Consider the following 22,722-nt stretch of genomic DNA (forward strand, 5'->3'; position numbering starts at 1 on the left):
CTGATAAGCTGACAGCAGTGTAACCGCATTAAGGGAACACACTGACTGTGCTGAATATTTGTACATCCTTTGATAGATGGATGCGGTGAGGCGATCCATCTTACTGGGCAGAGAAATATTAGAAGAAGCTGAAACTGACCTGCGGTTAGGGTGAAGGGGATAAGCCACTGAAGGCTCAACTGCTGGGGGTCCGGTCAGCCCCATCTCACCCATTCCTTGCATCTCCAGCTTAGAGCAGCCCTGGGTAGGAAGCTTGCTCTTAAAAGGGCTAGACCAATAGCGACTTATTTCTTTCATGCAAGCAGGCACTGCTGGCAGAAGCTGCTTTGCAGGTGGTGAGGCTGGAGGGAGCCTCTTGCCATCATACAGGTCACGTTCTGCCCCTTCAGCCGCCTGGGCTGCTGGCCATGTGATGCCCAGCCTGGCAGCAGCCCGTTTGCAAACATCATACAAGTTGCTGTCCACTGGGGGTACAGCTTCAGCCCCACTTGGGGGCCTGGACTGCTGGGCAGGGAAGGTGGAGTCATCCTCCTCTTCCTCCATGTCTTCTAGGCCGAGGAGGTCGGAGTTGGCATCGCCATCCGCATCCTCATCCGCCGGCTCACCCTCAGTTGAGTCGAGGAGCCCCTCGAACAACTGGGGCATAACCGGGGACACTTCCTCCATTATGTCCGCCCAGCTCGTTGTGGCTGTCGGCTGATGGATATCAATCGTAGCATTGTTGGCTGACAAACAGGGGTCCTGGCTGTTAGCCACTGCTACTCTCAACCTCCTTTCCAGGATTTTCTCTGGCATCAAGGCGCAGTGAGAGCAACCTTGCGGGTCCGCCAGAGAAGTTTGAGCATGCTTAGCACCCATGCAAGCTATGCACATCGGATGAGAGTCCCTGCCCGAAATGGAAGCACAGCATGATGCGGGGCATGGGCGGGATGCAGCCTCTTTGGCCTTCGGTTCTGACCCTTTGGCGGGGGTAGGAGCCGTAGCCATCGTGGTCGGAAAGATGGTGAGACTGAGCTATACAAGGCTCGTCGTGACACGTTAGCCTGTTTGTAGCTAGCGCTAGCAACGGGGTTAAGTCCGAGCTAGTCGCCGTGAGAGTCAGCTCGTCGTGATACGTTAGCTGAGCTCTACCAGTGGATTCAGCTAACAAATTAATGCTAACTGAAACCTAACACTGTTTAGGGTCGGTTAGCAAATTAATGCTAGCCAGACCTAACACGGTACTGACCCGCTAACAAGCTAATGCTAGCCGGACACCGAAAAGCTCGCCGTGATGCGTTAGCCCAAGTTACACACACACACAACGGCTACCCTGCTAATTAAAACCAGGCGACCGCTGAAGAGAGCTCGCCACGACGCGGTCGCTGTCCAGGGTGTATAACTACCAGTACACTTCTTTCGAAGGACTTACTCAGCACAATCCAGACTGAAAACTGGAGAACTGCGTTCGGCGACGTACTCCTCTACGGGACGCCTGAGAACTGTTAAACAGCTAACCAAGCCAGCCTGGACGCGCTGAGGGAGCCCGATGTAGTTTCTCATGGGAAGAAAGCGAGAATGAGTAGGGAGGAGCTGGTCAGCCGTGATAGTAGGAGGGGCGGGGCCCTGAGCACGGCTTGACAGGTCTGTCGCAGACAGACGTGGTGTCATTGGAGCTTCCGTAGTTGGTCACGCCAAGGCGATTCCCATAGTGAAACACCGAACGAAGTTAGAAAAAGAACAGCTGCTGTTGTGTTTTTGTTGAAAAAACTGGGGGCTGTATGAGGTTAATGCTGTAATGCTTTTTATTCACAACCATCCTCCAAATTACATTTCTACTGCAGCTCTATTTTTAGTCGCTAATCTTAAAGATAAAAAACATTTTGAAGGAGCCTCTCGGTACTGAAGGGGGTGGAGGGGGGCACGGGAAGATTGCTAGTGCTAATGGCAGCCCCTGCTAGCAAACTGTGGTTATAGATCTGTTCTGGTGGCTACAGCTGACATAACAGCTGACATCCTCTGCACGCGTGCACATTCAAACACGCACACTCACAGCACAGAGCAGTGGAGGCGTGGAAAAGCTTCTAAGCAATGATCCACTGGTGTTAAAGGGTCATTTTTTTTCCCAAATGACGGAAATTAGTTGAAGCGACGGAGAACTAACGTGAATAAAATTCTCCGCTTACACGGAGACACCTGAGTTGTAGAGTTAAAAGGAAACATCGAAGCAACAAATTTGTGTCGAGGATTTTTAATAATCAAATTGAGTTCATCCAAGAATCGTTGAAGCGCTACAATTTGCATTAAATTTTCAGTTTGTGTATCAAAATACATGAATGTTGGTATTTACCTTTCATGCTGGGATTTTTTTTGTTGAATAGGAAGCCTGAAATTAACCTTTGATCTTCATTTTCCCTCTTTTCGCGTTCATTCCGGTTGTCATTTTAATTTCTGTAGCCCATGAAATCAAGCGCACACACGACCAAACGTGCACATTGTGAATGAAACTGTCCGTGCTCTGTGGTAGATTGCAAACTGCAGTGAAATGATACAGGCGTAAGCTGTGATAATAGCAGCGACCGGGGCGGAGTCTGCGAGGTGAGCTCCTTTGAGAGGCAGTGGAGCGCAATCTTTGTTGGATTTGAATCAGTTCGTTTTGCATCCAATAAAAGCAAAGATGTTAACAAATTAACTGGACAATATTCTGGCAATTTAGTGATATTTCCAGAGCTGTGGTCTTGACTGGTCTTGAAGTAAAATCCCGAGTCCGCAATGTCCGAGTCCATGACAAGACCGAGACCAAATGCGGTCGAGTCCATGACAAGACCGAGACCATCAAAAAGCGGTCTGGAGACCAAGACCGATCTCGAGTACTACAACACTATGGGTGAGTGAGTACAGAAAAAGGACCGGCAAAGTGTACCTGATTCTAATGGAGATGCCGTCAAATCGCAGCGAGTCGTTCCGTATGGAAAAGCGGCTTAATGCTCTTGTCTCTATGTACAATGCAATTCTATGTACAATGCAATTTGCTGTACAATGCAATTAGCCTGTGATTTGTGTTGCCCATGCCACACAAATCACAGGCTAATTCCACTGGTAGTTCTTCTGCCTGCAACAGGGCCTGTAATCCTGTAGTGGTGCAGTCATGGATGTGCTACTGCAAAAGAACATTTATGTGACCTAAATATTGAACCATTAGCTGTTGCAACTGCATCCAAGCCTGCATCACCAAGCACAATGCAAAGTGTAAGATGCAGTGGTGTAAAGCACACTGCCAGTGGACTCTAGAGCAGTGAAGATGTGTTCTCTGGAGTGACCAATCATGCTATCTGTCTGGCAATCTGATAGTCTGGGTGTGTCGGTTGCCAAGGAGTGGTACTTGTCTGACTACACTGTACCAAGTATGAAATTTGGTGGAGGGGGGGGGGGGGGGGGGGGGGGTTATGGTCCGGGGGTGTATTTCAGGAGTTGGGCTCAGCCCCTTAGTTCCAGTAAACGGAACTCTTAATGCTTCAGCATACTAAGACATTTTGGACAATTTTATACTCCCAACTTTGTGGGAACAGTTTGGGGATGGCCCCTTCCTGTTCCAACATGACTTGAGCACCAGTGCACAAAGCAGCTCCATAAAGACATTGAGTCAGTTTGGCGTTAAAGAACTTGACTGGCCAGACCTCAATCCTTTGGGATATATTAGAGAGGAGACTGCTAGCCAGGACCTCTCATTCAATCTGTGTGTGTGACCTCACAAATGTGCTTCTGAAAGAAAAGTAAAAAAGAAATGCCCATAAACACACTCCTAACCTTTGTGTAAAGCCTTCCCAGAAGAGTTGAAGCTGTTATAGCAAAGGGTGGGCTGAGATCATATTAAACCCTATGGATTAATAATGGGATGTCACTCAAGTTCATATGCACGTTAAGGCAGATGAGTGTAGCTCTTTGTATCATTATCATCAGTTTGACCTTCAGATCAATCTGTTGACCTTGAAGGAGGAGTCAGAGGTCATGTGTGACATGATATGACACCACACTTGAAATAATCATGGTTTCTAAGGTGTAAGGCCTTTTGTCAATTTTCAACCTGTAAATAATTAAGTTGACCTTGAAGTCTTTGGTGAATATACGCAGACGCTACCAAAAACATAACCTCCTTGGTGGAGGCAGTGAGGGGTGGCTCAAAACCTTTGCACAATATTGTGTGATTACTAGTCAGTAGAATATGGATAAAAAATTGCTTTGTTATTAAATTCCTGCAGAGTCTTAATTATTATGTACATTAAGTCTGGAAAATCGACTATTGTAAACTTAACTGGTTGGTGGATGCATATAGCCACGTGTAATTCTAATTGAATTCATGCTCTAACATAGAAGGATTAAATATGTAATATGTATATGTTTGGAGAATGTGGTTTTTAATATTTTGCTCCTTGTTGTTTGTGTTGCTTCAGGTATTTGAGGGAACATCGGGCATTGATGCCAAGAAGACAGCCTGCGAATTCACTGGTGATATCTTGCGTACCCCGGTGTCGGAGGACATGCTGGGTATGATCAGTGCGATTCAATCCAAATTTGGTGATGGCATAAAGCACAGTCAATATTTATTTCACAGTTGAGGTTTTATGCACAATTGCACTGTGTGCCTTTCATCGTGTCATCTCTATTACACAAAGACGAAAATTGAATTAGAGTGTGGTCAACATTTTTCCTCATTATGCTAATTTTACTTATGTTTTTACTCTGTTCTATAAACAGCAACAGGAAATAATTGAATTAAAGCTTTTATTTAAATGTCCTTTATTCACTCAATCACTGATTATCTCAGTACAGCACAAGGTTACATAATTTGAATAGAAGCTGAAAGTAAAGCTGCTTTTGTTTTAGAAGTATTCATAATTACATCCATGAGTTTATAATTACTGGTACTTGTTGCTTCTAGATTTGATAAGAGCCGTCAAAGTAGCTCTTACGCTGACAGAACACAAAATAGATCAAATGTGTTTGAAAGTCTCATTGAATTAATTTAATTAATTTATAGAGTTTTTTTTAATCTTTGCATTAAACTTCCATATAAATGACTTGGTTACTTAGGACATTGTAGATGTGATGTCTGTTTTCTTCTTACCACAATATCTTTATTTTTAGGGCGTGTGTTCAATGGTTCAGGAAAACCCATCGATCGCGGGCCCATTGTTCTGGCTGAGGACTACTTGGACATCATGGGTACAATAATCTCTTTTTTTCTGGTGGATATTTTCTTAGCCAGTTGCCAGAATGTAACATCATAAACTGGAGCTTACTAATAAAGTAAATCAAGCAAAATGTTCTAAAAATTCACCAGATAGTTAATGGTAGGCTTTTTTTTCCCCCATAAACTTTGCCTCAAGCTGAATGAAAATCCTGCATGAAATAGGTTGGCTATTAATACCATTGCCATTTTTAGAATGAAATTTAACTTAAGCAGTCACAACCTTGCATCTTTTCATTGAAGTAATCTTGCTTCTTGAAGTGCCTCCCACAAGTTGGATTGGTATAATGGTCACTTCTTGGATATCATCAAGCTGTATCCATAACAGCTCAGTGAGGTTAACCCTAATCCTAGCCACCTATATGGACAGGAAATCAGCTTACTGCTTCTTTTCTTAATAGTTCCTTATGTTTGGAGCTGTGCTGTGGCTCAGTGTTATATTGTAGGAGGACACTGTATCTGCAGAATGTATCTGCAGCTGTATCTGCAGAATATGGGATGGCGTTGTAAAATAGTGATAGAATAGTGCCATTGAAACACAGTTCCTGAAAATGGACTTCTGTACAAATATGTAGATATCCCACTGAAAGTCACTAATGAGTTTTGATTAATTCTGAGTTATTTTCAATTACAACAAATTTCTTAGTAACTTTCAGGGCTCAGGAGGTTATTCAACAATTGAAAGGTTGGCCCGATCTGCCTGTTTAATATTCTTTGAGCAAGATACTGATGTGTTTGGGATTGAGAAAGTGCTGTACAAATTTGTGTTTGGCTTTGAATAGGCATTAAGAAAAGTTTGATCATATAGTAAGCAAGGAACAACACACTGAACTTAATTGGCAGCATTCCTGACAGTCATTTGTCTAATGTAGCTGTTGTCCTTGTACTATTATTTAATTACTGCAGTGGAGTGGAGCATGGGGAAACTTAAATAGAAAATATTTTCATTGACTCAGGAGGTAGTGACTGTAACTAGAATGTAAACTATGCTCAAAACAGTTTTATTAGAGAACATGAATGTACAGTGTAAGTTAGTTTCCCGAACAACATGATATAATTGATGCTCACGGTTCACATAAAATTCTCTTTCCATGTAAGCAATTACACAGCCTGTTACTCTTTATCATGATGTTCTTATTGATAGTAAGATTATTCTGTTGCATTTCTTTTATCTGGTCAGGTCTGTTGGACTGACCTGTATGATGAACAGTGAAGTGTGCCATTGTTTTCTTTGTGTCTCTAGTTGAATAGGCATTTGTTTCTTCCAGGTCAGCCCATCAATCCTCAGTGCCGTATATACCCTGAGGAGATGATCCAGACCGGCATCTCGGCCATTGATGGCATGAATAGTATCGCCAGAGGACAGAAGATCCCCATTTTTTCTGCTGCTGGCCTGCCCCACAATGAGGTGAGACCAGCACACCAGTTTGTTTTAGTGGCAAGGGAAGAAGTGACAGTGGCTTAGTTAAGTGTTGCTCACCCACGTGCTGCCAGGACATCAAAGTGCTCTTTGGCATTGATTCTCTAAGCCAGTGGAACTGCACTGGGACACACTGGGAACACTGTTCTTCCAAAAGATTATAGAGGTGGAAGGTGCTTTCCTGTACTGTAAGTGTTCAGTTACGTGAACACCCATATGATTCATATTGTTTTCATATTCGAACCAGTGAGTGACCACTCGTTTTCTATGTGCATTGTCATCTTGGAAGGGCTTGGAAGACTAGAGGGGGTTAACATGCACCTTTTTATAGTGCTAGCACCCCCTTAATGTAGGTATGTTACAAAAATTTTCATTCTTTCCATTTACATCTGAAACCCGTGCAGATAGACAGAGCATGGGAAAAAATTACATTTCGATACCAAAACCACATTAATAACACAAATAATAATGAAGTTACACCCGATTAACTACTTCGTTAACATGCACCATTTTATCATATAATCAGTGGAAAACTGTGATCTTAAAGTGCATTACACACAGAAAAGTTAGTATTTTTTTCTCTGACTTTAAATCAATATTTGAATGAAATTTTCAGGAAAGAAAGGCAGAAGTATGGTTAACAGAAAATGTAATAGCTGAGAAAACAGCTTTATAACAAACAGGATAGTTTAATTTTGTCTAAACGAAATGACTTTTTTTTCATGGCGTCGGCCGCCATGTAAAGTCGCTTTGACAATAGACATTTTCCTTACGTTATTAAACTACTTTCTGATAAAGAAAACTTTATGAAACTTTAACAGTTTTAAATTGAAAGATAAAATTATATGTCCATATACTTTAAATTGATGTCCATATGTGCCATCAGTGTTTTGACACGTTAACTTCGGCAAGGTTATTGAAAAACAACCGTTCAATACGAAAGACTTGTCAGAATGAAAAAAATGGAAAACGAGGCTGTCCCCCTACATTATAGCAAAAAAATCACAGAAAATACACACCTTCATTTGATCAGAAACCCAGTTTTTGGCAGACCACTTCAGTGTATTAGCCAAAGCTACAAACAGGTTAGCGCAGACTGTGTTGCTAGGCTATGATGCAGTGATTGTAACATACCTACTTAATGCATAGTCTTTGGTCCAAATAAAACAAAATTAAAAAGAAAACACCATAATTGACTATCAGTCACTCAGTCCCTAAATGCTAAATGGACTGATTCTTATATAGTGCTTTTCTACTCTACTTGAGCATTCCCCATCAAGACATGTTGCATTAAGCATTCAAAATGCTTAATACAACATGTCTCATTCACCAATATATGCATACAAGCACTTCTTTCTACATCTAAGTGCTTTCTATCTAACATTTGCATACATTCCTGAATCCCAAGTTGCTCCCAGTGAACACATTGTTCAGTATCTTGCCCAAGGGTACTTTGGCATGCAGACCAGGGATCGAACCACTAACCTTTCAGTTAGTAGATGACCTGCTCTACCTCCTGAACCACAGTCACCACCAAAATTCAAGAGAACCATTGTTGATGATCTAAAGATAAGATTTAATAAACAAAACACATTCACCTTAACTGCCACTCTATATGGGAGTGAAAAGAGTGAGTAAAAGGGAGTGCAGTCCTTATATATTGTGTGCCAGGTGAGTTCAATTAAGGAACAAAGAAACTCAGTCAAGTCAAGAGAGGAAGTGAGGTAAAGATGAGGTGTGGGTGAGTGAGGAAAAGGGTTAATAAAATAAGAGTCTTTATCATTTTGAGCCTTTTTATCATTAACTCACCACCTTTGAAGACCAACCCTTTTAATGGAGTTGTTATTTTGCCAAATTTTGTGATATCAAACCAAGAACACACAGCTGCTGTGGAATCATTTAAAAAAAAATGTTTGCCTTAAAGCCTTATGCTAAATGCTTTTGGATGTTTTTAAGATTGAATTTTGTGGCAGACTTGCAATGGAAATGTTCAACATCTATGAGGAAGGTCATTCAGCTATGTCCCTCTCTGTCACATGACAGCAGTTTTGCTTCCTTTCTGGAAGTTTTTATGCCTCACTGTGGAAATGCATGACTCAGTTTGTACTGTGTTACTAAATTTTAAGACATTTCACAAGTGTACTACATCCCTGAATATTTCTTGTTGTATGAAGGCGGGTCAAGTGAAGTCATGATACTAAATAAGAGTAACATTTTAAAATACAAATATCCTTTGGCAAAAGAAAATTCTGTGTCCGTTTCTGGCATCTGCACTTTGCTGTGTCGTAGTTCCAACTCTGTTTCATTCTTTGTGACAATCAGTGGAAATTAAACCAACAAGATCAACATGGAAACAAAAACTCTGCCATTGTATTTGGTGAATCAATATTGATTGGTTCATTTTATTGAAGCACTTCAGCACAATTGAGGTTTTGGTGCTCTTCAGCAAAAAAAAAAAAGTGGATGTCGAAACACTGACCCTTGTATTCTTCTCTTCATACCCACAGCCCCTCCCACAGTGCTTGGGGATAAAATTTGAAGCTGTTACTGTCATAAAATATCCATTATAATAAGTTAACAGTATTTATGTGTTTCTTAGAATAGATGAAAAAAATGTCAGTAAATGCCAATTTATCTAGCTGACAGATGCTGCCCCTGTTTAATTGATGAGATCATAATGACTTTTAGATCCCATTTATCATATAAGCATGGACTTCATTATAGCTGAACTATTCTGTGATAATTTCGACTTACATGACTGTGTATAACCCATTGTTCACAGTTGGGGGCTAGCTAATCAGGTGGGGCATTTAACATCTACAGCCAGAGGCCTGTTTGCTGTACATTGTTTAAAAGATTCAGGATCAGCTAGGTGGTCTAGGATCAACTGATGCCGCTTATCCCAGTACTGTTTAATCTGATGTTCAAAACCATAATTATTCTGAAACTGGTCAAATTATTAACAGTTCAAACCAGAGTAGAGCTAAAGTGAGTGAATGAATGAATCATACGGCCATAACAGCAAATGAAAAAGGCTATTGTAGCATTGTTTCTGAATGTGTAAGCAGGTATTTTTGCAAATACTTTGCACAAAACAATTAAAGGAACACTTTGAAAACACAGCAGATCTTAATGGGGGAAAACTTGCTGGATATCTGTACTGATAATGGACTACAGAGGCTGAATTTAAAGACAAAATAGAGATGAAGACACGTACAATCCAAAAAGTTGGGTGCTGGACCAACAAACAAGCAAAAACAAAAGGATGGAAGTCCACACACCAGCAAAAGTAATAATTTAATATAATACAAAAACTTGTGTGTGCGTGCTTGTGTTGGCCATGCGATGGCCTGGCAACCTGTCCTTGGTGTACCCCGTTTGACGCTGGGATTGGCTCCAGCACCACCCCACCCCCATGACCCCAACTAGCGGGATAAAGCGGAAGATAATGGATGGATGGACGTTACTATCCTTTAAGTCTTAAGCTCTTTTAAAAACACATTTTTAAATACTGCAAAATATAGTGTATTATCGTTATTGGCAAAATTACAGAAAATATTGAGATATCATTTTTTGTCAATATTGCACAACCCTATTTTCCACTGTCCCCAAATGCCCAAAAAAAGGAAATTTGTTTGATTAGAGTGGTAGCCCAAACTATGAGGCTTCTGATGCTTCCCAGAGCAAACCATCATAGAATCACTTTCCTTAATCAGTTGTGCATAAATGGAGTTGCCAGCCCCCAGTGTCGTTTTCATTTTTAAATTATGTGATCAAAACTGTTCTGCTGCAAAAGCAGCCAAACAAACATGCAGTGTGTTCTCCACTTAATGATGGTCTGTTTGTCATGCCATCAGGATGGTGTGAAAAGTTCATTGTTTCATTAAGCACATGTGACAGAGGTCATCTATGTGGTGGTTTTCTCTCTTGACCTGGTGCCTGAGTTCAGTGTGCATGGGGAGGTCAGGGCAGATGAACACAGCAGTCACAACTTTATGCAGTAAGCATGAAATTCCTGAAGTAACACACTGTTTTTTCACTCTCCTTTATAATGTAATGGTTTCTGTAAAGATTTGTTGAAAAATGAAAAGAAAGTATAAATAGAGAAAAACAGAATTTTAAATATTGTAAGGTAATAAGACTAAAACCAACTGTGAATAGGACTTTACTGATCGTCTTTCTTTTATTACTACACAGTGGTAAAATTGTCATTTTTAGCCTGTGAAGAGACCACTTGCCAGTGCATAAGATAAATATCATGTATATCATGTGGCTAAGAAACCTCACTCTACAGCCATGAGTGGTGGTTGTTTTTTGTAATTCTGCAAGAGTTACAATGTGTTGGTGTTTATAGAGTGTCAGTGATGCAAAGCTTAGGAGTATAACAAGTTATAAGTACTTCTAGCTTTGAGACAAAGCAGTAAAAGCATCAAACGATACTTCTGACTGACTTATGATGGGGTGGGAAATGGAACTAGATGCTATACAGCCAGAGCCTTGTATGTCCAACCAGCTGTCTGCTCCAGAGCAATGAGGGCAATGACTGACTAATGCTAATGTTTATATTATGAGGACATGGCTTTAGAACTGAATTCTAAGTGATTATCATTTCATAAATAATAGTATTTTGCACCAAAGCTATAGTCTTTCTGCTTTCACAAATGATAAATGCTGGTTTTGAACCTCAATTAAAGCTTCGATAAGCAGACTCAGCATTAGATTAGACATTCTTTGAGACTCTTTTGTCGACAGGGAGACCTCTTGACTGTCTAAATCCTGTTGTATGCTTTCATGCTTCCAGATTGCTGCCCAGATCTGTCGTCAAGCTGGCCTGGTGCAAAAGTCCAAGGATGTGATGGACTATAGTGCGGACAACTTTGCCATTGTCTTCGCAGCCATGGGGGTAAGCAGACAAATTGCAGCATTCAGCTTTTCAAACTCTTCCCACCCCATCTGTGGCTTTAATCCCCCTCTTAACCTTGATGTGACACCCTGTTCCCTCTCTCCCGCCCTGCTTTTTGTCCTTTATTCACCAGGTGATTTAACCTTTAAGTCCCTCTTGTTATTTCTGCACCTCTGAGCATATCCCCTAGCCATGTAGACAGCTTACTAATTCAAAGGCCCTTTAACACCGTCAGCCTCCCTGTATCAAGTTCTCTGCTCCTCAGCTGCTCCTTCCATCTGCTGTAATGCTTGATTGTGATGGCTTGACCTCCAAGGAACACACACGCACACAAACATTTGCTTCACTTGCTAAATGCTAATCCTCCATCCTGCCATCTCTTACTAGTTCACATCCCACTGTGGTTACTGTGCCTGGAGAGTTGATAAGTAGTGTTAATAGCAATTTATACACGGCAGCACTTGGATATGCATTTTTAAGGACACAGTGCACACAGTCTGTTTAAAATAAGTTGAAACATAAAACCTTCGTATTTTGTGCAGTACTTCAGAAGTCTGATTGAATGACTTCTGCTCCAGGTTGTTGTGTGCGTTTCTTGTTTTCAGTCACTTCCTAACAAGACATCCTAAACTCAACACCTTACTAAGCACTACTAACCAATTAGTCTATTAAAACATTGGCAAACATTTCAAAACTCAAATACTGATTTTTATGACTTTTGGGAAAATAATATCAGTTTCCCCACAGCTTTAGCTTCTCCAATGTGAAAACTATCTGCTTACTTCAGCACCTTTAAGGCATGGATGTAATATACTGTTAAAAGTGACCGTGTTAAAAACATGTTAGTCAAACATACCTCACGTTCCCACAGCTTCATTCAGTCAGTTATTTAGGGAGTTTTTCCAGTCCACAAGTGTGCGTAAAGTTCTTAGAACCTCGTTTTTAGGGACTTTTTTTAGCTGTTACTTCAGGGCAGGCACTCTCTGACAGAACAGGAAACTTTAAGTGCTATAAATTTACAGTTATGTTCTAGACATTTATATAAATATTTTGTTACAGGATCAGAATATTTTAATCAAACTAATGTAAACTTCAGCTGTGTAAGACTGACGGTGACATCCAGGTTGTATTAAGCCTATGTGTGATGGAGGAAAATTCAGCGTGGTTTTGACTTATCCGAGTGTAAATGTAATAATTTTCATTTACATTTCCTCTAAACTTGCTACCAGCATCAACACACAACGAAGGAAGGAAAAGAAAAAAAATTAGAAACTGAAATAGAATCATAAGAACCCAGAAGACCACCTTTGCTGTATGTGTGAGAAACTGTGTTGAATCAGCTGAACTGTTCTGCTTGTGACACATACATACTGGCATAATGGGACAGAATAGAAACAGGTAGGCAGTGCTACACAGTAAATTCTAAAGTTACTCTACAAGCAGTTTGCGGCAATGTGGCATCCAGAGACCATCCCTGAGCAATGGGAACATTAAAAATGCATCATAGACAAATCTTTAATCTTAGAAGTAGAAAGACATACAAAACAGTGACTGTGCATGTTTTAGTCACAGTCTTAAGTGTGTTACTTAAACAGACGGTTTATTTATCTGTATTATTGTAGGGTCTGTACCTTACAATGTAAAGTGCCTTGTCTGTTGTTGTGATTTGGCTCTATATAAATAAAACTGAACTGGATTAAACTGACACTGAAGTCTTAATTAAGCAGTTAATGTAACAGAAAGTTTTTACACTATTGGCTTTGCTCAGGCCTTTATTTTTCTTATTAGATTAGATTAGATTAGATTAGATTAGCCTTAATTGTCTTCCTTCCAAGGAAATTTTTTAGGACAATCGAGGGAACTAATAATAATCATAACATTAAAAAACTCACATGCATTCACAGTTCAACTATTACTATTTAGCCTGCCTTTACTTTTACATTTTTGATATAAGGAACATCTACTATTTGTGATTCATAGCTGGAAATGTGTTGGATTAACCTCCAGTTCTTTGTGTTTAGGTTTAAAAAAGAGAGTGTATTTAATTTCCACTGCTGTGCATTTGTGTTTGGCTCAGATGAGGACCTATTGACACAGTGACTGAAGCACATCTGAACAGCTCCTGCAAATAATTTTATCTAGCCATCTTGCTAGCTAGTTAGCAACAAACTACAAACCTTACTTTCACTTCTTACCAAAAAAGTGGCCTGCTCCCATCTTTAGACCTTATACAGTATTTTTGCCTCATGTCTCTCCTTTTGTGTCCAAATAAACTCTTATGCACCTTTCTAGGAGCCTTCCTTTACTTTTACTTTTTTTAATGTATTTTATACATTTTTTATGTATTTCACAATTTGAAAACCTTTGTTGTAAGCCAGAAATGTTCCATAGATAATTTCTGAAAGGGGCTTATAGTAACTCAACTTTTAGTAAAAACGGTTTAAATCTTCTGTGTCCCAGGTCAACATGGAAACTGCTCGTTTCTTCAAGTCTGACTTTGAGGAAAATGGCTCTATGGACAACGTCTGCCTTTTTCTGAACTTGGCCAACGACCCTACGTAAGATTCAGAAATGATCACAAGTGGTGCTAGTCATTGTGGCTTTTTATTCTGGCTGATGTTCTACATGCAAGTTGCTGTGTTTACTGATGTTTGCCTCATGAACTGAGAACTAGTTGAGCTTCTCACTTGCTTTGCTTTCTGTGGCCAACTAGTATCGAGCGTATCATCACTCCCCGCCTGGCGCTGACTACAGCAGAGTACCTGGCCTACCAGTGTGAGAAGCATGTCCTGGTCATCCTCACTGACATGAGTTCCTACGCTGAGGCTCTGAGAGAGGTATGACTACCTGCCTTCGCTTTCTTGGCTTAGCTAATGTTTAGGTGGGTGTTGCTTGTCAAAATAGCATCAGCATAAATGCCAGACCCCAAGGATTCCAATCACAACATTGCATTGTAATGAAATTATCTATATTAAGCACTTCAAATTGGTAAAAATGGTTTCAATGTTGTGCATCTATCGAGTCCTTTTTTTATCCCCACCCCTAGAGGGGAATGGGGCATTGTTTTTGGTATGTTTGTTTATTAACAAAATTGCAGGAAAACCAGCAGTCTGATTCATACTGAATTTGCACAAAACATGTCCAGTGATCCCAAGATCACCAGATTAAAGCAATCTTCTGCTGGAAAGTTGAGGTGCTGCCATTTTTCAGGTGAATATAAATCATCGGTGGATTTATTTAACCCCTTAACTGGCAAGGGCCCGGTGACGGGCCGTTTGTAGTCCCTTTTATATGGCAGGCTAGACCCTCCCATTTTTATTGACACGTCATTCGGCCAATCATGTAACTGGCTGCACCAAATCACCTGACAAAGCTACGTGACGCCCTCTGAGTATTATTGGCTCTGGGAAACCCATTTCTTAACATGATTGGCCGAATGAGGTGTCAGTCAAAATGGGCGGGTCTAGCCTGCCATATAAATGCACTTCATTCGGCCCGCGGACCAGACGCAGCCAGTTAATAGGCTATGAAATGGGTTGTTCAGAGCCAATAATAACCAGAGGGTGTTATGTAGTTGTTTCAGGTGATTTTATTTGCTGCCAGTTAAGGGGTTAAACACCATCTGAGGAGATGATCAATACCTGAATGTCACCTGTTGTGTGAATAATAATCACTACTGCTAATCTGCTTTGATTTGATGGCCAGCACTCATTTCTTCTTCTTATTAGATTCCAGAACTTGTGTTTTAAATGTTTCTAATTCCTTAAGCTTTCAGTTTGAAATGTGAAAGGGACTTCTATGGTATAAATATGCATACTCCACTGTAAGAAAAGAAACTGACATTTATTGAGTCATTGCCTGTAGATTCTCCAGGATGCTCTGTTTTTATGCCACGTTCCTTTCCTGTCTTCCTGTCTTTGTTCTTTTATTTTATAACATTATACCACTCATTTTCAGTAGGGTATCGTACATACTGAATCCTTTTTGACGCAGCGCTCTAAGCTTCAAACCTGGTTAGTAGTCAACATAATGCCAATCTAAAATCTCAGCAACATTAGCACAAATGATAGACTCACTAAAGTCGTGAGCTCCCTGCTGAAAGGGAGGATAATGTGTCCTTCAGTCTACTAGGGAATACCTTAACTTCATTGTTATCTGTCTGCCTTTAAAAGGATGGACCTAACCCCCCCCCCCCCCCCCCCCCCCCCCCCCCCCCCCCCCCCCCCCCCCTTCCTTCTTGTCCCCACTCCCCTCACACCCACTGCCCTCCTTTCTCCTCGTGGCGAGGAGTCGGGCCCTCTCGACTCACTCTTTTGTGTCTCTGTAATAATCCTTTTATGTTGCACAGTTTGCTGTTTCAATATGTTGGCAGCACAGTGTAGGTTTTTAAAGGGTGCATGTGTGTTTTCCATTCTTGCATTTGCTGTCCATAACCTTGGCACATGTACGGCGTCACCAATAGTCTGCTAAGACTCAGTCAACTTGATGGGTAATTCAGCATTACAAAGAGCCAGGACATTAACATTTAACTTCTGTTTCCATTCACAAATGTGAAGGTTGAATTTTGCATTGAATCGCCTGTTCACTATGGTGTAGCCTGCCCATCAACCTTTGAATCCAGGGATGAATGGGATCCATTTTCTTTCCCTCTTGCTCTGAATTCGGTTAACTTTTAGAACAATGATTTGCTTTGGTCATTTTTGTAGAGGGTCTGCAAACAGAATGGTAACATTTCCAACCAGCTGTTTGCCTCTTTTGAGGCAAAATTGAGGAGTTGGCATCACTTGACTCTTCAGAAGTAAAGGGTTTTAGTGGGGGTGGGGTTCTTCTTTGTTTACAATGGAAAAAATGCATAATAAAAAAAGTCTTCGAATAATTTTATTTTTTCAATTTGAATTACACCTTCTCTGTTTTTAAGCCCCTTTACCTTTAGGAAAAGTTATTTACAATGATAACGCATGTTATGTTTTTTATAACCAAATTGAAATCAGTTGATTGTGAAGGCAGTCACTTGCGGTTATTATATCATGTAGAGCTAATTCATACTGTTACAGTGTGTATCACAATTACTATTCTAGCACAGCACTGCTGTCCACCTTTTTCCAAACAGGATAACTGTCTATGTGGTTCTGTGTAACAAACATGTGGCCTTTTAGGTTGGAAGCAACCAAAATTAAAGGTAAAAGGAGCGACAATAATGGACTTTGAGGTGATAATTCCCTCTGTTTTTAACCTCATTCTGATGCCTCGTGGGTCATAACACCACCACCACTTCACTCCCAAAAAATTTTCTGGGTGAGGTCTTTCTGTGTGGAGTTTGCATATTCTTCCTGTTTCTGTGTCAGTTTCCTCCGGGTACTCCAGCTTCCTCCCACAAGCCAAAGACATACATGTTAGGTTGGTGATTCTGAACTGGCAATGTATGTGAGCTAAATGAAGTGCTCATAGTGTATAGAATAAAAGCACTTTATGAGTGTATGGGTGAATGTGACTAAGTGTTTTGAGTGGTCAATAAGGCTAGAAAAACACTACATCAATGCAGATCCATTCTGTTCCACGTGACCAGAATGAATAATAAAACTTTTCTCTGATTTGATTAAAATGAAAAGGAAATGGAAATGTATATTTACAGTCTTGTGTCTTGCCTTCAGTTGTTCTTACTGTTGTCACGTCACCCCTCCCCCAATTCCTCACTTTTAGGTCTCTGCTGCCCGAGAGGAAGTCCCCGGCCGCCGAGGCTTTCCTGGCTACATGTACACTGATCTGGCCACTATTTATGAACGTGCCGGCAGAGTGGAGGGCAGAAGCGGCTCCATCACCCAGATCCCCATTCTCACCATGCCCAATGATGGTGAGAGCAAACCATCTGAAATGATATTGTCACAGCTGTCAGGGGACATATATACCAAATCTGTATGTATTAGTTTTTTCTACTTGTGGGTGGTGTTTATGGTGCAGTCATCCACATTATTCTGTTTCCTTAAATACCTAAATCTGTCCACAGGACTACTGAATTAATGGAGTAGGTATGAGGAATGAGGAGACATTTTTGATGCCTTCAGTTACCATGGCAACACATATGAAGAGCCTACTCCTATCTAGTTGAACAGGAGTCCCCGCCATTAAAGCATCACAGGGAGGGTGATTGTGTTGGCTTTTACAAAAAACACTGCTGGTGTTTCCAAGGGCTCTCTGGCTCTTGATTTAGAGTAAAGGTTTTTAAACTGGAAGGCTAACAGAAATCCTCTGTGCTTGTATCGTTTTAATGCCTAAAAGTCAGCGAGTCATTTAAATAGTGTATCCATTTTAAATGTTAACTCAATTGAGCCATTGTATGTAGTGTTTATTATTCATCACACTACAATATGTGGATTCAATAAATGCAGGATTGTGAATAAATGCATTGTTGGCTTAACAGACATCACCCATCCAATTCCTGACCTGACTGGATATATCACAGAGGGCCAGGTCTACGTGGACAGACAGCTGCACAACAGACAGGTATTCATCAGCCCTTTTTAAGCTGTTCCTTTTTAATGTCAGCGAAAAGTTCAAAACCACTGTGTGTGTGTGTGTGTGTGTGTGTGTGTGTATATCTCAACTATCCCATATTTTCCCTTGGTCATCCATGACCCTGCGTGTCTCAGGCCTTTTTCTTTTAGTTTTCCTGCAGAAATGCAAAAAAATTGGGGCAAAACAAAGTGTTCTTTTTTTTTAATCTTTTCTAAGAATGCAAATATTACACAGTGTAATGCAAAAACACTAATAAATAGCCTCCACGAAGGAAAGTAAGTTATTGCTCCGTGTGCTAGATTATATTGAAAAGCTTTCTATCAGCATAGGTAAAGTTCATCTATGCATATTTGTAACTTATCCTTGAACCTGTTTGTGATTTGCTATGTTGTGCGTAAATGAAGCACTCAGACCCAAGCTAATTAACCAAAGCTAAACTGAAAAGTGTGAAAGAACTAGTCTAATGACAGATGACACCAACTAGCTTAGGCTATAAATGTATAAACACAAATTAAAAGTAAAGGCTAATGGAAAATTCTAGTCCCCATGCCTTACCTTTTTCAGGTTATGGTTCTAGAAGGGAAGTATGCTATAGAAATATTTTGGACAGGACACAGGGTCTTATGACTTATGAACAATTTTACTCAAAATTGTCCATTTGTTATGCGACAAGCATACCACAACTTGTTGACTAAGATTTTTCTCATCATTTTTCACACCTAGGCTTTTCATACCAGTTAAATCAGACCTTTTTCTGTGAGGGTTGGTTTTGCAGTTTTGAGCTAAACTGCTGCTCTAGCCATGTGTGCTTTACAAGAATATCCACCAATACCTGTAAACTAGCAACCTCATTTTTTGTCTTTCAGATCTACCCACCTATCAATGTGTTGCCCTCACTGTCCCGTCTAATGAAGTCCGCTATCGGTGAGGGAATGACCAGGAAGGACCATGCTGATGTGTCAAACCAGCTGGTAACAGATCTTACATATTAATGAAATAATTCTTCAGGCTGTATCTTTTTCCCCTTTGGATAAAACTGTGTTAAGAGGACAAAGATGTTTGATGCGCAGCTGTCATCATTAACATAATGAATATCTCTCTTTCTCTCCAGTATGCCTGTTATGCTATTGGTAAGGATGTCCAGGCCATGAAGGCTGTGGTGGGAGAAGAGGCCCTCACCTCTGATGATCTGCTTTATCTAGAGTTCCTGCAGAAGTTTGAAAAGAACTTCATCGCTCAGGGTAATAAAAAGCAAAACAAATGACTGGAAAATTACTTCCACATACTGGTTTCAGATGCTCTGTATCTACATAACAGTTTAGGTATCTGTCAACTACAGAACATTTCATTTTCATCATTTTCTCCTCTACTCCCCCGTGACCTATGATCTACTTAACACCTTTATTAAGTCCTTTAGGATTAGGATGTGTTTATGGCTCAATTGCCAGTTTCAAGTAAATAGGTTAGTTACAAAAGCTAAAGGGGAATAGCAGTTGAAGGGCCTTTATTTTGAAGAATGTGCCTAGTCCCTCCTGTAAGTCACTGTCAGGGTGTGGGACTGTTGTCCGTTAGTATATGTGTGAAAGAACAAGGCCGATAGGAGCAGTTTAGAACTGATCAGCTTAAATACTTGAAGCTCTGACAGTTTGCCTTTAAACTGGAGTATGACCTGAACTTGAAAAAAAAAGGTTTTTGTTTGTCACAGTGCATGTACTCAAAATCACATGACAGTCAGGGACACTGACACACATGCATAAGTTGGCTTAGATAGTTTGAAAATGTGTGCGTGTGCATTTCATGCAGGGTTCTATAATCCAATTCAACCATTTATCAAAGTGAAAGAAGTTTTTGATTTGAGAATACATCGAGTAACCACCCATCAGAGATTTAAATGAACTAATCAGGTGACCCCTTCTTAATAATTAGGGGTTGTTAGGCTGAAAATATGTGCACGTCCACTTCAGGCAGACCTTACTACATACAGAACCAACTGAGAGACCGACAAGTTGAAAAACCACATCTTAAGTCCACTAATCAGAGATGGAGAGGAAATTCAAATCCACCAATGACAGTGAACAATTTCAAATGAGTGATCAGTTAAAATAACCAGGGTAATGTCATTTTTTTTTGTAAGTAGTTGTAACAAACTGACAAACTTTCTCTGAAATGGACTCGCCACTCCTCTTCCAGAATGGCTTATAAAACCAAAACTATAAATTGTATCCACATAGTTTAAAATCTGGGAGTTGCCTTACATATCTGATTTTTTTTTTTTTTTTTTTGGTGCTCCCAGACTTTAAAATATAGTCACAAGAGCAATGTTGTAAAAAAAAAAAAAGGTTGTTTCAGCTTTTCTCCAGAAATCCCCATCAAATTATTTTGGGAGTATATGGATCAGTTAGATGGCACTCCTCTCACTCAAATGCCTACACATCAAAAAGTGTACATCTGTTGGCTCGAGGAAGACCTTGTTTGAAAGAAAACACAATCTACAATTTGTGGGTAAAATTATGGCTGTAGAGTGAAAATTACGGGTTCACCAGCTTGTTGAAGAGAAATTTTTCAGATGTATGTTTTCCTTCTCATACTGGCTCATACAGTTAAACCACGTACACGCTGGAAGCTCGACGCTTTGAAGCAGACATTTAGGCTTGTTGCCTAGGTAACTGTCTAATTTATTTACTACCAGGTCATATGTCAGTCACTGGTATTCACTCTCAGAGAGTAATCTCTTCAGTTGGCTCGCCTGGAAATTAAGAAATATTTATCTCTGGCCACGCCCACTTTAAGTAAGCAGAACTTTGTTCGCCTGTAGTCACTTGAAGTCACCAAATGTCATTCACTTTTTATGGTCTCTCATGGCCGCTGCAAACTGTTTCCAGTGTGTACACAGCTGTAGGCTCTCAACTCTAGCTCTCAACATCCTGCCCATTAAAATTAATCCACATATCGCGCAACGCAGCCGGTGGCTTCAGAGTTTGAGCTGTTTGTATGACAAACTGTGCAGGATTAGCTGGGTGCAAAAGTTTCTGGCTTTGAAACAGTTCCACCAAAAATATAAATTATTATTGGTAAATCAGGGTCCCCATTAGAGTCAAAAAGGATGAAGCAGAGTCTGCTTTAGTGCAGACCTACCTTGTGATTGACAAGTCGCTACCATGGTTGTGCAGTGTCCTTCTCTCACATGAACTTCTCTTATACATGTATATAAATACCAGCTAACACTAGGCTGATATTTATATATTAAATGACTGAGTTATATAAAAGATTTCTTTCATACAGTTTTCATAAAGGGGTAAATTAGCAATAGAGAACAAAACCTTTTTTTGTACCACATTGCAAACATGCTTAGTTCTGCTGTAAATAGGGCATTAAACATTTAACCTATGAGGATTGGCTTGATTTTTGGAGCCTACCTCAAGTGTCCATTTGAGGATCTGCTGTTTATGGCATCATTTTTTAGATTCTCCATGTTCAGTCCTTCTTAAAAATGAAAACCTTTCTACCTTCACAGTATTCTTAGAGGTTGTTGTTTGATTTTGTTTGGCAGAGGTGTAAACTGAATGACTTTGGTCTGAGTTATCACAATTATTTGAATATTTTTATATGCTAAATAACTTAACAAATAGCTTGCACCTATTAAGGGGTTGTTATTAGATTACCTGCACACTTTTTGGGCAAACAAACCGAGGTGTGCGGTGAAGGCACGCATTAAAGATGCTGGCATCCTGCAGTGGTTGGTCACTGTACCTCTGCAGCACATTGGGATCTTCACTGCTATCACACAGCTAGCAGTGAAACTCTTTGTGCTCTCTAGCAGTGACACTCAGTGAAATCTTGTGTGTGGGATTCACTGTGCTTCCATAGTCCATGCGACCTTGCTGTAAGCAAAGCTAAAATATGTGTTTGCACTACAGTCAATACCTTTCTGTTGAATTTCTGTGCTGCTGGTCAAGGTTATTTGTTTTTAATGCAGATATAATTTGTAGTGCTATGTGCTGTTACTATTTAGTAAACCACATATATTTAGTTATTATCTCGTAGCAATAAGATCAAGCTGTAATCAGCATGTAAAGTAACAAACACTAAGAACTGCATTAAGCTATTGGATATTTTTCTTTTCTGTAAGACCATTTTTCTTTCAATAAGGGTGGTTATATTCCATTTTATATCTAAGGTTACGTTAGTTCCTGGAAAATATTGATCGGTGATGGTTCCTTCTTTTCTTTCCTTTCTTTTGAGTGACTAAAGTGTTGAGATGGTTTAATCTTCTTGGTAAATACTGTACATACAGAGACATATTCCTCTTTTCAACACTAATGGATTCCACAGAGTAGTCACCACAGCAAGACAAGATGGAAAATGAACAGAGAAATATTTTTAGCCCTTTTTTTCCTCTGTGTCACAACAACAATATCCAAACCATCTGAGAAAAATAATCTTAATGAGAAACAGAACTGGGTCCAGAGTAGGGACAGACCAGACTTCAACGCTGAAGAGGCATTTGATTCGATTTGAATAAACTGCTGGAAATATTAAAAGAATTCCTGGTTTTAGAAGGAGCGTTGCTTAAAAATTAGAAAAGGAAAACAAAATGAAATATGAAATTCTTCAGAACACCGAATCACCGACTGCAGACCAGGATTACAGCTCTGTCTC

General features: G+C 40.2%; 1 protein-coding gene across 1 annotated transcript in view; it reads left to right on the plus strand.

Moving 5' to 3' along the window:
- Window positions 1-22,722, plus strand: part of atp6v1ba (ATPase, H+ transporting, lysosomal, V1 subunit B, member a) — a 46,597-nt gene that overhangs the window by 22,519 nt on the left and 1,356 nt on the right. The window contains exons 4-13 of the mRNA XM_030725224.1: window positions 4,431-4,524; window positions 5,125-5,202; window positions 6,496-6,635; window positions 11,449-11,550; window positions 14,011-14,108; window positions 14,264-14,387; window positions 17,251-17,401; window positions 17,969-18,051; window positions 18,930-19,034; window positions 19,175-19,304. Of these exons, the coding sequence (XP_030581084.1) occupies window positions 4,431-4,524; window positions 5,125-5,202; window positions 6,496-6,635; window positions 11,449-11,550; window positions 14,011-14,108; window positions 14,264-14,387; window positions 17,251-17,401; window positions 17,969-18,051; window positions 18,930-19,034; window positions 19,175-19,304 (1,105 nt within the window). The remainder of the gene's footprint in view (window positions 1-4,430; window positions 4,525-5,124; window positions 5,203-6,495; window positions 6,636-11,448; window positions 11,551-14,010; window positions 14,109-14,263; window positions 14,388-17,250; window positions 17,402-17,968; window positions 18,052-18,929; window positions 19,035-19,174; window positions 19,305-22,722) is intronic.

The sequence above is a fragment of the Archocentrus centrarchus genome, unplaced genomic scaffold (genome assembly GCF_007364275.1).
Source record: "Archocentrus centrarchus isolate MPI-CPG fArcCen1 unplaced genomic scaffold, fArcCen1 scaffold_50_ctg1, whole genome shotgun sequence".
Lineage (NCBI taxonomy): Eukaryota > Metazoa > Chordata > Actinopteri > Cichliformes > Cichlidae > Archocentrus > Archocentrus centrarchus.